The sequence below is a fragment of the Thunnus albacares genome, chromosome 1, assembly GCF_914725855.1.
Source record: "Thunnus albacares chromosome 1, fThuAlb1.1, whole genome shotgun sequence".
In the NCBI taxonomy this organism is placed as follows: domain Eukaryota; kingdom Metazoa; phylum Chordata; class Actinopteri; order Scombriformes; family Scombridae; genus Thunnus; species Thunnus albacares.
Window position 1 is genome coordinate 28,619,733 of NC_058106.1, and position 13,902 is coordinate 28,633,634.

Consider the following 13,902-nt stretch of genomic DNA (forward strand, 5'->3'; position numbering starts at 1 on the left):
GGTGCCTGTTGGAAACATTTTCACACAAGAAGCAGAGAGACAAAGTCTTACAATGTGCTTTTGGCTATAAAGGCCGTATAACATGGGAATAAGTTTCCATTTCACTTCATATAGCAATACATCATATTTTATAAACTCCTCTTATGTTTTGTAATTGTATAGTATGTATAGTAGCCTCTAGTACCTATAGCTGTCACATAAATGTAAAGAAGTAAAAAGTACATTTCCCTCTGAAATGTAGTAAGTAAGTTGTACAAAACTGAAATACAAGTACTTCAACCGTCCACTTGAATAAATGTTAAGTGTTGTTGTTAGTAAATATAGCTTTTCACTTCTCACAGTCACAGGCATGTTGGTTATTATTATTATTTTATAAGGCTATTATTAGAAGATTAAAAGTATTATCATCAAAATGTACTTAAAATATCAAAAGTAAAGGTGTTCATTATGCAGACTGGTCTCTGTCAGTGTTGTATTAATATATTATTGATGCAATAACATGTAAGCAGCACTTTAATGTTGTAGCAGGTTGAGGTGGAGTTAATTTGAACTACTTAACTACTACCACTGATAATCACAGTATGATGAATTTATCAGTGGTGGGAGAAGTATTCAGATCCTTTACTTAAGTAAAAGTACATACGTATCATCAGCTTGATGTAGTTAAAGTATTGCAGTAAAAGTAGTGGTTTGGTCCCTCTGACTGATATATTATTATATACGACATCATTAGATTATTAATACTGAAGCATCAGTGTGTAAGCAGCATGTTACTGTTGTAGCTGCTGGACGTGGAGCTAGTTTCAACTACTTTATATACAGTTAGCTAGTTTAGTCCAGTGGTTCCCAACCTAGGGGTCGGGCCCCTCCAATAGGTCACCAGATAAATCTGAGGGGTCATGGGATGATTAATGGGAGAGGACAGAAGAAAAAAAACAAAGTTCTGAAGAAGAAAGACCAAATCTGTTTTCAGTTTTTGGACTTTTTCTCTAATCTTTGGATCATTTGAACATTTATTGAAATGAAACCATGTGAGAAGCTTAGGGGGAAAAAACATTATTTGGTGGAGCTGTTAACAACTCATAGATATCTGAAATGTGACCCCGACTACACACTGCTTTTTATAAGATGTCAAAAGACAAAAAGGTTGGAAACCACTGGTTTCATCTTTAACAATTTGTTGTATTTTAAAAGCTTGTTATATTATCCATTGTGTCAAATCTTCATTTGAAAGATAACTAAAGCTGCCAAATAAATGTAGTGGAGTAGAAAGTACAATATTTCCCTCTGAAATGTAGTGGAGTGGGAGTATAAAGTAGCATGACATGGAAATACTCAAAAAATACAAAATTGTACTCATACAGTAGCCACTTGAGTAAATGTACTTAGTTACTTTGCATCACTGGGATTTATAGTATACATGCGGCTTTCTGTAGGAATATCACGCTGACAGACAGATAAAATGTCATTTTTTAGGGTAAACTGTAATTTTTCAGGATATCATTAGAGAAATGAAACTTTCACAAGAAGCCACGGTTGCGTGCGTGCTGGGAGCAACGTCACGAATAACGGAATCTTTAAGCCAATAAAATTCCATAGATGCGGTTTTTTCAGCCAATCACAGCGCCGCTGGCTTTAATCGATGCCTCGCCGTCAACCACCATCCGCTAGCTGCTTTAGCATTTAGCTGGACAGGAGGCTAACGTACAACAACAACACAGGAGTGTCTGTTCACACTCTGGTTATGCGTTCTGCTTGAATTTACTGAAGTTATCTGTCGTCCAAGTGACTACACCGAAGGCCCGGTGGAAGGTATAACGTCTGTTATCGACTGTAGCTAGCTAAGCGTTGCGGGAGGGGGCGCAAATGACACATAATAACGTGTTGATAATGTTAAAATGTGTCCATTTAGCAAGGATAGCTAACATAAGCTAATGAAACTTTGTACTAAAGCCTCCGGGCTGTTTGGACGTGCAATTCACTAGATCTAAAATAAATTTTAACAGGTGGCTAGGTCGTATTATCCTCGAAAATAATGCATGTAATTCCTGCTCGGGCGTTTCTGACTTACTACAGCATTTCTCTTTCTCGTTGCTGACCTCTCCACTCCCCTTTCTCCATCCCTCTTCTCTTCACTTTCCACTCATTTCATCCTAATTCATAACTCTCTCCAAATATTGTTAATTAATGTTTATCTCTCGTCTGTCACTACGATTAACTTGCAACTGAACTTTCTTCCCTCAGATGCAGTTCATGCTGTTGTTCAGCCGGCAGGGAAAGCTGCGGTTACAGAAATGGTATGTGCCTCTGTCTGACAAGGAGAGGAAGAAAATCTCCAGAGATCTGGTCCAGACCATACTGGCCAGAAAGCCCAAGATGTGCAGCTTCTTGGAGTGGAGGGACCTGAAGATTGTGTACAAGAGGTGAGTGAATAAAGGAAGTGGATATTGGCTGTGATGCCTCTACAGTCCCTCACTTCCTCTTTCTCAGGAGGCATGTTCAGTATAAGTTGCTGTTTATGCACACACACTTCTTGCATATAAAAATAGTAAACTGCTGCTGATTAGCTGCTTATTGTGAGATATTGCAGCTGCCTTTTATCTGCTGGTGAAGACAGTGAGATGTGGTTAAAAGCCCTGGAAAAAGCTAGCAAGTGGATCTTGAGTTAAGATTACTTTGCTGAAAAATGTAGATCATGTTCCCCAATGAACAGTGACTCAAAACGAAGAATCTATTATCAAAATAGTTTGCGGCTAGTCGATTATTCTATAAATCGTTGCAGCTCTACTGTGATTTTTTTGGTAAAGATTCTTATACCAGGTATTTCAAAGGATGATACTAGTAAAGGGATGTGTCAGTTTTTGGCGTTTTACATCACTTGTGTCTCTGTGGTGGGTTCTTTGTGAACACCACTGATGATTCAGTGATTATTTTGTCAGTCACTGAAATTTCTGGCATTTAGATCTCACCTTCTGGTGTGTTGTGAACGCCAGTTACACCCCCTCTTTCATAACAACTGCAGAAGAATGGAGAACAATTACACAAATGTGGAAGGAGTGCCTGATTTGTCCTGGACATACTGTATGATTGCTGGTCCATAAATATACAAACTGATACATCTTCATGTGTTCACTGTAATAAACAAAAAAAACTAATAAACAAAAACAAACAACAAAACAGCCAGGAGACGGTACAGTGCTGCAGTACTGGAGGAGGGGTTTTCTTGCATCTCGATGATATAAACTGAGTTAGGTACAATCAAATGCAGTCCACTTTAATATCTCTGCAATAATCTAATCTTTGTAAAGGTTATAATGTTCATTTTTTGTTGACACAGTCAGAAAAGAGACATTTTTAAAGCTTTTTTGGCATTTATAGGAGTCTTTCATAAAAAAAACTTAGTCAAAAATGTATTTTTTGATTCATCGTAACTTAAATGCAATAAAAAAACACAAAAGAGCATGAAATACTTGCATACACTTAAAGTTTTATCTTCAAAGACCAGTTGTCGCCTGCCTGTGTTCAGTTTCTGTGATTTCTTTTATTATATATTTGCAGACCTGAATTTGGACAATAATGACATCACCTTTTTTTGCCACCCATGTTACTAATACATCTCTCTTGCTGTTCTAAGTGGGCAAAGGCTCTTATATTTGTACACATCACTGCCTTGTTAAACTTTGCTGCCTTTTATTCCCTCTCTTTGCATCCTAGATATGCTAGCCTGTATTTCTGCTGTGCAGTGGAGGATCAGGACAACGAGCTGATCACCCTGGAGATCATCCATAGATATGTGGAGCTGCTGGACAAGTACTTTGGCAGCGTGAGTCTCTTAATCGTCATACACATGTAATATTCTGATTGATGGTGTGGAAGGGAGGGAAAAAAAGAAAATTTACAGCAGAAAATCCAAGATTACCAGTCAGGACAGGATCTCCTTTGATCTGCTGCTGATTTATGGTGTTGTGGCCTCACAGGTGTGCGAGCTGGATATTATCTTCAACTTTGAGAAGGCGTACTTTATCCTGGATGAATTCCTGCTGGGTGGAGAAGCGCAGGAGACATCCAAGAAGAATGTGCTGAAGGCAATCGAGCAGGCCGACCTGCTGCAGGAGGTACGCACAGTGTTTCATCAACAGATCAGAACAGCTCAGTAGCAGCTAGTAGCACTGTTTATTCATCTTCAAATGATTTTTCTCAGTTAATTAATGTATGATTTGTTTAATCTATAAAATGCCCATCACTATTTCCTGTTGTCCGACCACAAATATTTTACTTTACGATCATGAGAAGCAGGAATTATTCATTACATTTGAGAAGCAAAAACAAGCTAATTTTTTGGCATATTTGCTTGAAATTTTTTTAAAACTATTTATTAATTTAAAAAAAAAAAAAATTCGCTTAGTCATTTCCTGTCAATCATCGCCTAATCATTGCAGCTTTAACTTGTGTTACAGACAGAAGGATAGATCTAAGATGTTGATGCATCGCCTTTTTCACCTCGCAGCCATCTACACGTGTCGTCACCTGTTTATTTTTAAACCTGTGGTGTTTGATTAATACCTCTCTCCCTCTTGCTAGCACACCAGAGCAAGTGCTGTCTTGTGTGTCTGCGTTGCTGTCCAGCTGTGGTCATTTACAGTAGACAGAATCAGTGCTCAGTGATTTATTTTTAGCAAAGCATGCAGCACTGTTGTTATTACAACATGGCTGACTCTGTAGGCCTGTCAAAGCTTTATAACGCTAGAGAGGCCTCCCGTCTCCATCATAGATTTAATAACTAGCAATTATGACTCACATGTTCTTCATTTGGATGCGGAGGGGTACTTTGCTATATAAACATATGAACACAGTGACAACACCACATAGTCAAACGTCCATTTTGTTGTTTCTCTTCCTCATCTGCAGGAGGCCGAGGCACCGCGGAGTGTTTTAGAGGAAATTGGGCTGACATAGATCATCACGCTACCTCGCAGTTCTTTCTCCCAGATGCAGATCTGGCAACCTTTCGTGTCTCTTTCTTGTCTTCTCCTGGTCAGTGTGTCAGTGTTGTATGTATATAATCACCATCTATGTACTGTATTATTCTGTACTGTACTATCCCGTAATGTCCTTTGAATGTGGTGCCAACCGTGGTTTAATGTGTCTCCCATGTAAAAGCTCCCTCACTGTATTCTGCAGTACGATTAGTCCACTACTTCTTGAAACGCCTCACTTGAAACTTCTTGAAACGCTCACTTCTTGAAACGCCACAGAGAACAATGTAGCAACGACATCAACATGACGACTCCAGCATCTCGTTAAGATCATCCATCGTCCACCAACTGCAGAGATGTATGTGCTGTTTGGCTTTAAGGACTTTTTAAAGGTGCTGAAGTAGCTCCAGTTTGTGTATCTCATGTGTCACCAATACATTTGAGTCACAGAGCAGAGCGTCTAATTCTCAAATTCTCTGAGAAATAAATTCCTGGGGATCATTTAAAAACACTTACCACAGTTCTGAAGTGTCTTCTATCTGGATGAAAACATATTTCAACTGCTTTATGCCAAATTCTTTTTTTTTTTGTTTACCTAATCAATGCAGCCAGAATGACATACAGTATGTCTTTGCTGGTTTTTTGTAAAACACAAGCAAAATGTTAACACAAATGTTTATGAAAATATTTAATATTTGGAAAGGAGTCAGCTATATTTGTCTAAATTTACATAACAAAATGAAAATTTTTGGTTTTACAAATCTAGTAATTCAGACTCAGGTGTTTGTGCTTTGTTTCAATCAGGCAAAAGCCGCACAACTTGAGAAAAATCAATTTTTTTAGAAGTCAGGATTCTGGAGAGTTTTTAAAAACAGTCTTCTGGGTTTTTCAAAGATTATCTGGTATTAATTTTTCATAAAACTGAATGCTTACCTGTGTGACTCAAATGTGAACGTATTACATGAGGCAGAAAGTGGTGCTTGGGTTTTATGGGAATCACTGACACTGTTAAAATCAATTCTACACGGGTAAATTCAACCCACCAGATCAGTGAAATTAAACAATGACCTGTAATCAATACATTTGTATAAGTTTGTGTTTAGTGATTCCCCACCAGAAGTTAAATCATTCCATATTTCCTTTTTCCAAGACTGATTGTTTACCTTTGCTTCAAAAAATGATTAGCTGTTTCTGTGTATTGTTCTGTTTGTGACATCTTAAGTTGTCTTTTATTTTTCTGCACTTTCTTTCCTGACTAGAAAATTTGTTAAAACATTTCATTTTGTGTTATGACCTCTGGTGATATATCTTAGGTCAGTCCCTCTCTTAGTCTCTTAGGTCAGGATAGGATAGTGACCCAAATAAAAGTAACACTATTGTATGTATTATGATAGTTTGGCTTAACTCTTAAAGACTAACATATATGACCAAAGAACACTGTGTTTTACCTTCGTAATGGTGTCTAAGGAAGGCTGACATGGCAGAAAAGGGATGTAGTGCTGCAGGGTGTTATTGATAAATGTATTTTGAGGGTTATTTGGCCACAATATACCAGTATTATGTAATTATTTCAATCCATCTGAAGACAGGTGTTTCTTTCTGGAGCTGAAACTTGAGTTATTTGTGAGTCAAAGAGAACAGTAACCGCACATATCAGGGTACATCATTACTACTCATTACTGTCAGCTTGTTCGCTTGCCAGTAAGAAGCAAGAAAACAAACCCACAACTTCTGAATTAATGCTCATTCCAAACTGTATGGCAGTCACATTTTTTTTTTATCAGAAAAATTATTTTTTTTTGTTTAACGATCAAACAAATATCATGTTCATCTTTAATTTGTGCAAAAAGAAAACACTTACTTTTGTATTTAACACTGCCAACACATTTGCCAACATTTTTTTCTTAAATATTTGAAAGGTATTAACAATAAATGTATTAAAAAAGAAAAACCACTTGTTGATCTTTTTTTTTTTTAATATAGTTTTTACTTAACGACCATGTGGTGCCACGAATCCAGCTGGTGAAGTATTCAGTAATTAAAGCGACATCGACCATTTACTAACAGCAAAATATTCACATATGTACATGTTGGTGATGGGTAGTGATGTATCTCTGCTCAAAAGGATGTACGCTATTTCCTTAACATTCACATAGTTAATGTACATATTTTCAAATACTACTAAGAAGCACAGATGTCATCATTTCCTATCGGCTCATGTGAGATTTCTGTGTTAGATTCTTCACTTGTCACTTCTGGACTACAGTTCTTCTCTCTGTCGACACTTTCATCTAAGTCTGTCTGAAGCAGCTCTGTTTCTTTTATCTCTTGACTCGGACTTGTCGCAGAATGTCTCTCCGCTGTCTCTTCATCTGATTCTTTCTCTTTTTCTGACTCTCCGGATGATGTCATCCCTTCAGGCAAATGGCTTTTCTTCTTATGCTTCTTCTTGCTCTTTTTCTTACTTTTTTTGGAGTGTTTTTTGGAGCGGTGACGTGTTTTAGTATCGTCGTTGGTGGGTTTCTCGTTCTTATCTGGTTTCTCTGGGCTCCGATTTTTGCTCCTTTCTCTACTTTGCTTGTTTCTTTCTCTGCTTGTGCTTCTAGACTTGTCTCTATCTCTCTCTTCACTTTTACTCCGATTCTTTTGCTCTCTGTCTTTATCTCTACTCCTTTTTCTCAGTCTGTCTCTCTCTCTGTCTCTACTTCTACTCCTCGACCTGTCTCTACTTCTGCTCCGATATCTGTCTCTCCTCCTGTCACTGTATCTGGATCTGACCGACCATCTGTCCTCTCTCGTGTGCTGGGAGGTCCTCCTCTCCCTGCTCCTGCTCCTCCGCCTGTCGTCTTCTCGTCTGCCGTGGGATCTCTCCGACCTCGGCGGGCTTCTGCTGCAGTGACGCTGCCTCCGCGATCGGTCTCCGTATCGCTCCGAGTGCCACCCGTCTCTGTGACTCCCCCTGACGCTGCGGTCGGGTGACATGTGCAGGTCCCTGTCAGCCTCCCAGAATTCATTGCCGGGGTTTCGAAATACATGCAGGAAGTTGCAGTGTTTCCCTTTGGGGCACTTCTGTCTGTCAAACAATCCTGAGAAAAGAGAAAATGACAGATCCAGGATATATGAATCATACATAAAGTGAACTGCTTGTCAGCCTCTCTCTGCAGTGACGCCACCATGTGCAATTGTTGTATTGCTGTTGGAAAAAAGGTCTTTCTTATATCAGTATGAATGAGTAACTCACCACATATAGCATTCTTCCACCGTGTAACAGGACATATCTCACAATGAAGCTGCCGGCCTGCGTACCACCTCCCATTGAACTTGATGAAGGCTTCTTTACACTGCTCCTCTCTAGACACATAAGAGGACAAAGAATGAAGAGTTTTATCCTCTCAGAAACAAAATTAAAGTACAGTTAATTTGTTTGTGTAGCAGTTTTACGATGGCTTACGTGTCAAACTGAATGTAAACATTTCCTCTTAAGTGTGGTTCGTAATTGCAGCTGACCTAAAAAGGAAAAAAACATTTCAGTTTAGATATTTTGGTAATATTTAGTTGTAATAATTTAATCACGACACAGGGATTGAACATTCTCCTGAACAGTGACTCGTCCTGGTCCCGTCTTACCTTGAATTGCAACACCTTGCCAACGCTCTTGAACTCAGGCAGGACATCGTGGTAAAACTCGATGAAAGACTCCTGAAGCTCCTCCTCGCTGTGTTCCAAACAAGCATCTATGTCGTAATCGTCGCGCCGAGACTGCTCCATGCCGAACGTTACGAACATACCGCGGATCATCAGAGTAGGGCTGGCTGTTGGATAAGCGTGTTTCCGAGAACATCTGGACTCACGAGATGAAAAAAGGGAAGGGAAGATTTATTGAATGCACCTGTACATCTGTTCAGTTGTCACACACAGAAGCAGATGTATGAATTTAACTCAGCGAGTCAGTCAAATAGAGAAAGAAATAAAGCACCTGTCTCCAAATCGACATGCTCCGGTCTTAAGGAAGAACGGACAGTTGGCTACGTCCTGTTCTGTGCCGTAATTCTCAGAGCTCTCCTTCACTGGAGCCTCAGGATTCATCCACGGCCCTCCGTTATCGAGCTGGAAGTGACAACATGGGGAAAAAAAGTATATTTATGGTTTGACTTCACACTAGAATGAGATTTAAGTTCCATGTACCTCTTACATGGTCACTCTATGGTCACAAGGCTTGTCAGGGAATAATAGTCTTGACCCTGAGACTATAATGATATTTATTAGCCACGCTAGCGGTGTGACTCTAGGGATGGCAACGTCTGTCCGTCCAGGCTGAAATATCTCAACAACTATTGGATGGACTGCCATGAAAATTGATTCGGCATGCCTTATTTCCATGTTGACCATGTAGACTGCCTTGCTCCCTATATAACAGACACTCTGTGTTTGACTCTATAGTGAGCAGTAAACTGAGATTTTGGACACTTACATTTTAATGTCATTTTGCCACTGACAGGCTTTGCATTGTGGGGTTTGTTAGCAGAAAGTAGTGTACATGCTATGAAAGCTAATATGTTCATTCTATTGTGGATTTTTTAAGGACACTATTGCATAAATTTTACACTCAGAAACATTAAAAAAAATAGTAGCCAGTAACTATAGTACACAATATAGTAAATTGGGAGTGACTGTGGACATAGCCTTTGTCTTATTTCTTCTGTACTTCTGATGATCTGGAGGTTTGGCAATACTCTAGTGCTGCAGTCACTGTAAATCGCTCTTGATTGGTATTAGCTGAATTCATCGAATCAACATAATGACCTAGTCTTGCACTATTCTTAACGTACGCTTGCTTGAATTTTGACTGAACTGATTTCCATTTTCCATATAAATACTATGGAATAACCCCAAGAATTTGGGAAACACAGGTTGGTTTCTATTAGATTTTCCATAAATTTATATTTAAGCTAAATATGTCTTTGCAACACAAGAAACATTTCCTAACAGTTTTTTTACCTGCGTATTAAATACATGTGCAAGTTTAGTAAGTTCACCTTGCTCAAACTAATGCAGACTAATACAACAGCTCTGCAACAAATCCCATCATGATGAAGGTTAAACTGATTTTGAATTTCAATTTGTTGAATGTTTTAGAGAGGTGTTGAGAGGCTGTACTTTCTATGATTTTAAATTTCATTGCAACTTACTAAGAGGTCATATTTTGTCCACCCCATCTACATAATGAGGGCACAATATATTGCAGAGATGTTGTATTAAACTGCAATAGTTTTAACTACTGTCAGTGTACCTAATATAAAAAAACAACTAAAAAAAAAAAACATGTCAACATAAAACAATCTGTATAATGTGACATTCATGTGTGTTATACCTGATTTTCAGCTTCATCCAACATTTTCTGAACAGCATCCTACAAATGGTGTAAAAACACGGCTGGTGAACATGTGTGGAAGTCAACATACTGCAGCATATCTGTTACTGCGGGTTAAGACCACATTCACAAGGGCTGATATGCACAAAAATATATCAACATTTTAGGAGGATAATTTCAAGATTTATGAACTTTTGGAGAGCAATTTCACAGACTTGTTTTCAAACAAAGTAAAAGATACATCCTTGTTGTGAGAGCTGAAGGTGCTGGTAAGGGATTTTCTCTTTGTGTGTATCTTTGTTAAGGAGTGTGATGGCTGCTTGTGTCACGCAGTCAAGGAAACATTTAAAAACAATCGGGTATAAGGCAAAAACACACTTTTAAAAGCAAAATAATGAATCATGAGATATGTTTAACTGTATGATTATCTGAATCTTCACTTTTGGATGGACAGTATAAATACTTATTAAGTAGAAGAGGATATATTTCTCTTTGTTTTATCCTCCTAGGGCCCGTTTCACCTCTCTGTCTCGCTTCTCCTGCTGCTTCTGCTCTTTTTCTTCTTTTTCTCTCCTCTGCTGGGCCTCCCATTCCTCCTTTATCATCCGCTGTGGACATAACAGGACATTGGGCAGGTTAATAAACATTTTATTTAAAATCTGTCTCTGTCAAACAGGCTCAGGTACACTCAGCAATTAGCCAATTATTCACCATAGCAACCAGCCCCAACTAATAATTCCCTGTGTGATGCAGCAATTATTGATTTAATTTGGTAGTAAATCATAAATTGTCACTGTCATCATCTGTAACATGATGGTCAATTAGGCTAATGTTAAAAAGCCTTGTTAAGTGTTGACGTAGCAGTTTGATTTTTTAGATGTTAGTTCTTAAAGTTCAAGCTCAAATTATCTTTGGACCACACACACACACATACACACACACAGCCTTAATGGATGAAACTGGTGTTATTGTATTTCTTTTTTTTAATTGTCAGAAAAGACCACAACCAACAATTTGTTAGTTTCCTCCCCTGCCTGCTGTACTCAAATCCAAACCCTTTTGTTTATACTCAAAATATGTAGTTTAATTTTATAAAAGTATCTGTAATTTCCTAAAAGAGCTGGGCACTGTAGTTTTTAGCAAATGTTAGTCCAACAGGAGGAAATGGTGCATTTGTTTGGGACAATTTTCAGCAATGAATTAATAGAAATTTGGTCCTCTACTGAGAATTTATAGCAGCATAGTTGTGTATGTGGGATTGACTCAAAATAAACTACAGTGCCTATGTTTGTGGTAAAGAAGGAACAATTCACACAGTGCAACAGTATGGCTCGTTCATGTGTAAGTAGAGCTAAAGCTTTATGAAACAACATCGAGTGTTTGTGTTCTTACCTGACGTTCGCTATTAGTGATTAACTCTGGAATCAGCTAACATCTTCAGTACATCATTAGTGTGAACATATACAAATCTTATGCAACTAGCTCTATAACCTGCAACATGAACAAGCTGCAAATATTTTTCAATTTTTGATGATGTATGCAAAGAAACAGCAATTACCTCCTCATCTTCTTTTCTTTTCCGTGCAGCTTCTTCCCTCTCAGACTGCAGCCTGAATTCCTCCTGAGCGAGCCTCTCTCTTTCCAACCACTGGTCATGTAGCCGCTGCCTGAGAAAACAAGGGAGACATGAATCGAACACGATGCGGATGACTGATTGAACTGTAGAGTCAAGGTGTCTGTGCCGTCTATTAGTGAATATGTTGTGCAGGACAGCAGAGTAACATTAGTATTTGTATCCTACCTTTCCTCCTCAGCAATATCGTTATTTGCGTCATCTTCATCATTTGCTTCTTCTTCTTCTTCTTGGCTTGCTCCATTTTTTAAATCTATGACAGTGCAAATGTTGAGGGTATCAGTAACAGGAAACTGTAGAAAGTGTAAATGATCTCATTTGACAGAAAGGCCAATATGGCAGCTGTCTTCATACCACATTCTCTGGCTTGAGCTAAAGCTTGTCGTTTCCGTTTTCTCCTTTCTTTCCTCAGAGCAGCCTTGCGTTGCTTTTGACTGAAGTGAAAGAGATGACAGTTGAAATTAGGGTTATCATCAGACTAGTAGAAGAGTACAGCTGTACCCTGCGCTGCTTTTAGAGTGTATCCAGCAGATAATTTCACACACAACATCGAGACAAAACACATTTACATTTATACAGAAGAATGTAGTGGTTGGGGGTGGGGGGTGGGGTGGGGTGGGGGTGGGGTGGGGTGGGGGTGGGGGTGGGGGGGGGGGGGGGGGGGGGGGGCGGGGGGGGGGCATTGTTAATGTTTGTAGGCTTGTGGATATTGTCCCCCATCACTAACATTGTTAAGTGCATTATGAAGGGATCTTGTAATGGTCACGTTGAACAGGAGGAATGATTATGGCAAGAAAAACATATTTAAATGTTCATTTGGGCTCCTGACTGTTGTTTTTAAGACAGACTTCAAAAATTGTGAACTCGTCCTTTTAGCTGTTGCAGAACTGACGTTTATATGTTGAATTTTACGGCACGATAATGGCATTTATGCTATTTCTTATGTTGTTGTAGTTCATCCCATTATAACAAGCATGATGAGATTATCACAATGACACGCACCTTAACGCAGGAGAGATCAGTGGAGGAGTGCAGGCTGCCATCCCAGCTAAAGAGGGCTAACGTTAGCCAGGTTAGCTATTATTTCTCATCAGTGTTTCATTAAAAAAGTAAACCATATATCCTCTATGATTGGACAAGTTGTTTCTGAATTGTAGTTAGTTGGTCCGTGAAGCTCCTTCTTTCACTGTATAATTTCTGTTAGCTGTAAACTTGAGTTGGCTGCATGCGGGTTTGTTTTCGTTATAACCGACGGAGGAAACGTTTCAGCGAACATTAAGTACTTCCGTCTTCTTCTTCGTTAGTGTTTATTGGCGGTTGGCAAATTAGCTTAAAGGCGCATTACCGCCACCAACTGGACTGGAGTGTGAGACAAACGATTATGCAGGAAATAAAAAAAACCGTATGTTGCGTTTGTGGGAGCAAACGCTTGCATATTTGGCCTATAAAACAGATTCTGATTCTGATTTTGATCTTACTCCAGTTATCCAAACTGAGTAAAAACAGTTTCTCCGAATGCTCCCGGGTCTTTATACAACTTCCTCCTTTGGTGGGAGTAATTCTTGCACTGGATGAGGATGTGTCTTACTGTCTCTGAGCCTCCACACTCACATTTGCCACCTGGGTGTTTTCCAATCAGAGCCAGCCCATTTTTCAACTGTGATTGCTTTTCCTACTATATATTAACAAGTAAAGATTACCCAAACATTTACTATGTAAACTTTAAAGCATTTCTTATGTGTAATATTGTAATATTGTCTTAATATAGCATATTCCTAATATGAATATATCAGATAAATATGCTTGTATAGAGCTAGCAATATTAGTCTCAATAAAATGAAAGATACAGAAACCGCATCAACAATAATTGCATTTTCCATCAGTGTGAGTGGCACCTTAAACTGAATTCTGAAAATCACAGT

At 38.8% G+C, this 13,902-nt stretch overlaps 2 protein-coding genes across 3 annotated transcripts; one reads left to right on the top strand and one right to left on the bottom strand.

Moving 5' to 3' along the window:
* The first annotated feature begins 1,620 nt into the window (after window positions 1-1,620).
* On the top strand, window positions 1,621-5,487 carry LOC122983543 (AP-1 complex subunit sigma-2-like). Of its 2 annotated transcripts, XR_006403728.1 has the most exons (6): window positions 1,621-1,812; window positions 2,245-2,423; window positions 3,715-3,823; window positions 3,978-4,115; window positions 4,909-5,034; window positions 5,161-5,487. XR_006403728.1 is itself a non-coding variant. In XM_044353330.1 (5 exons), exons 2-5 carry the CDS (start codon window positions 2,245-2,247, stop codon window positions 4,954-4,956), a joined length of 474 nt encoding a protein of 157 aa, XP_044209265.1. In that variant the 5' UTR covers window positions 1,621-1,812; the 3' UTR covers window positions 4,957-5,487. The 2 variants fall into 2 exon arrangements, 1 of the variants encoding a protein (XP_044209265.1); XM_044353330.1 differs by having other exon boundaries at window positions 4,909-5,487.
* Window positions 5,488-6,127: 640 nt separating this feature from the next.
* zrsr2 (zinc finger (CCCH type), RNA-binding motif and serine/arginine rich 2) lies at window positions 6,128-13,282 on the bottom strand. The gene is made up of 11 exons (XM_044353317.1): window positions 12,983-13,282; window positions 12,335-12,414; window positions 12,149-12,233; window positions 11,906-12,014; window positions 10,869-10,955; window positions 10,348-10,386; window positions 8,953-9,083; window positions 8,604-8,817; window positions 8,428-8,483; window positions 8,218-8,327; window positions 6,128-8,062 (listed from the first exon to the last, which is right to left on the bottom strand). Exons 1-11 carry the CDS (start codon window positions 13,021-13,023, stop codon window positions 7,158-7,160), a joined length of 1,857 nt encoding a protein of 618 aa, XP_044209252.1. The 5' UTR covers window positions 13,024-13,282; the 3' UTR covers window positions 6,128-7,157.
* Window positions 13,283-13,902: the final 620 nt, after the last annotated feature.

What these genes read in the sequence shown, in the direction of transcription:
- LOC122983543 (XM_044353330.1), top strand. Translation starts at nt 2,245, where the DNA reads ATGCAGTTCATGCTGTTGTTCAGCCGGCAGGGAAAGCTGCGGTTACAG. An exon ending in TGGACAAGTACTTTGGCAGC is followed by an intron (nt 3,824 to 3,977) that starts GTGAGTCTCTTA and finishes GTGGCCTCACAG; the next exon opens with GTGTGCGAGCTGGATATTAT. An exon ending in AGGCCGACCTGCTGCAGGAG is followed by an intron (nt 4,116 to 4,908) that starts GTACGCACAGTG and finishes CCTCATCTGCAG; the next exon opens with GAGGCCGAGGCACCGCGGAG.
- zrsr2 (XM_044353317.1), bottom strand. Translation starts at nt 13,023, where the DNA reads ATGGCAGCCTGCACTCCTCCACTGATCTCTCCTGCGTTAAG. An exon ending in AGCTCAAGCCAGAGAATGTG is followed by an intron (nt 12,234 to 12,334) that starts GTATGAAGACAG and finishes GCACTGTCATAG; the next exon opens with ATTTAAAAAATGGAGCAAGC. An exon ending in GCATGTCGATTTGGAGACAG is followed by an intron (nt 8,818 to 8,952) that starts GTGCTTTATTTC and finishes TCGTGAGTCCAG; the next exon opens with ATGTTCTCGGAAACACGCTT.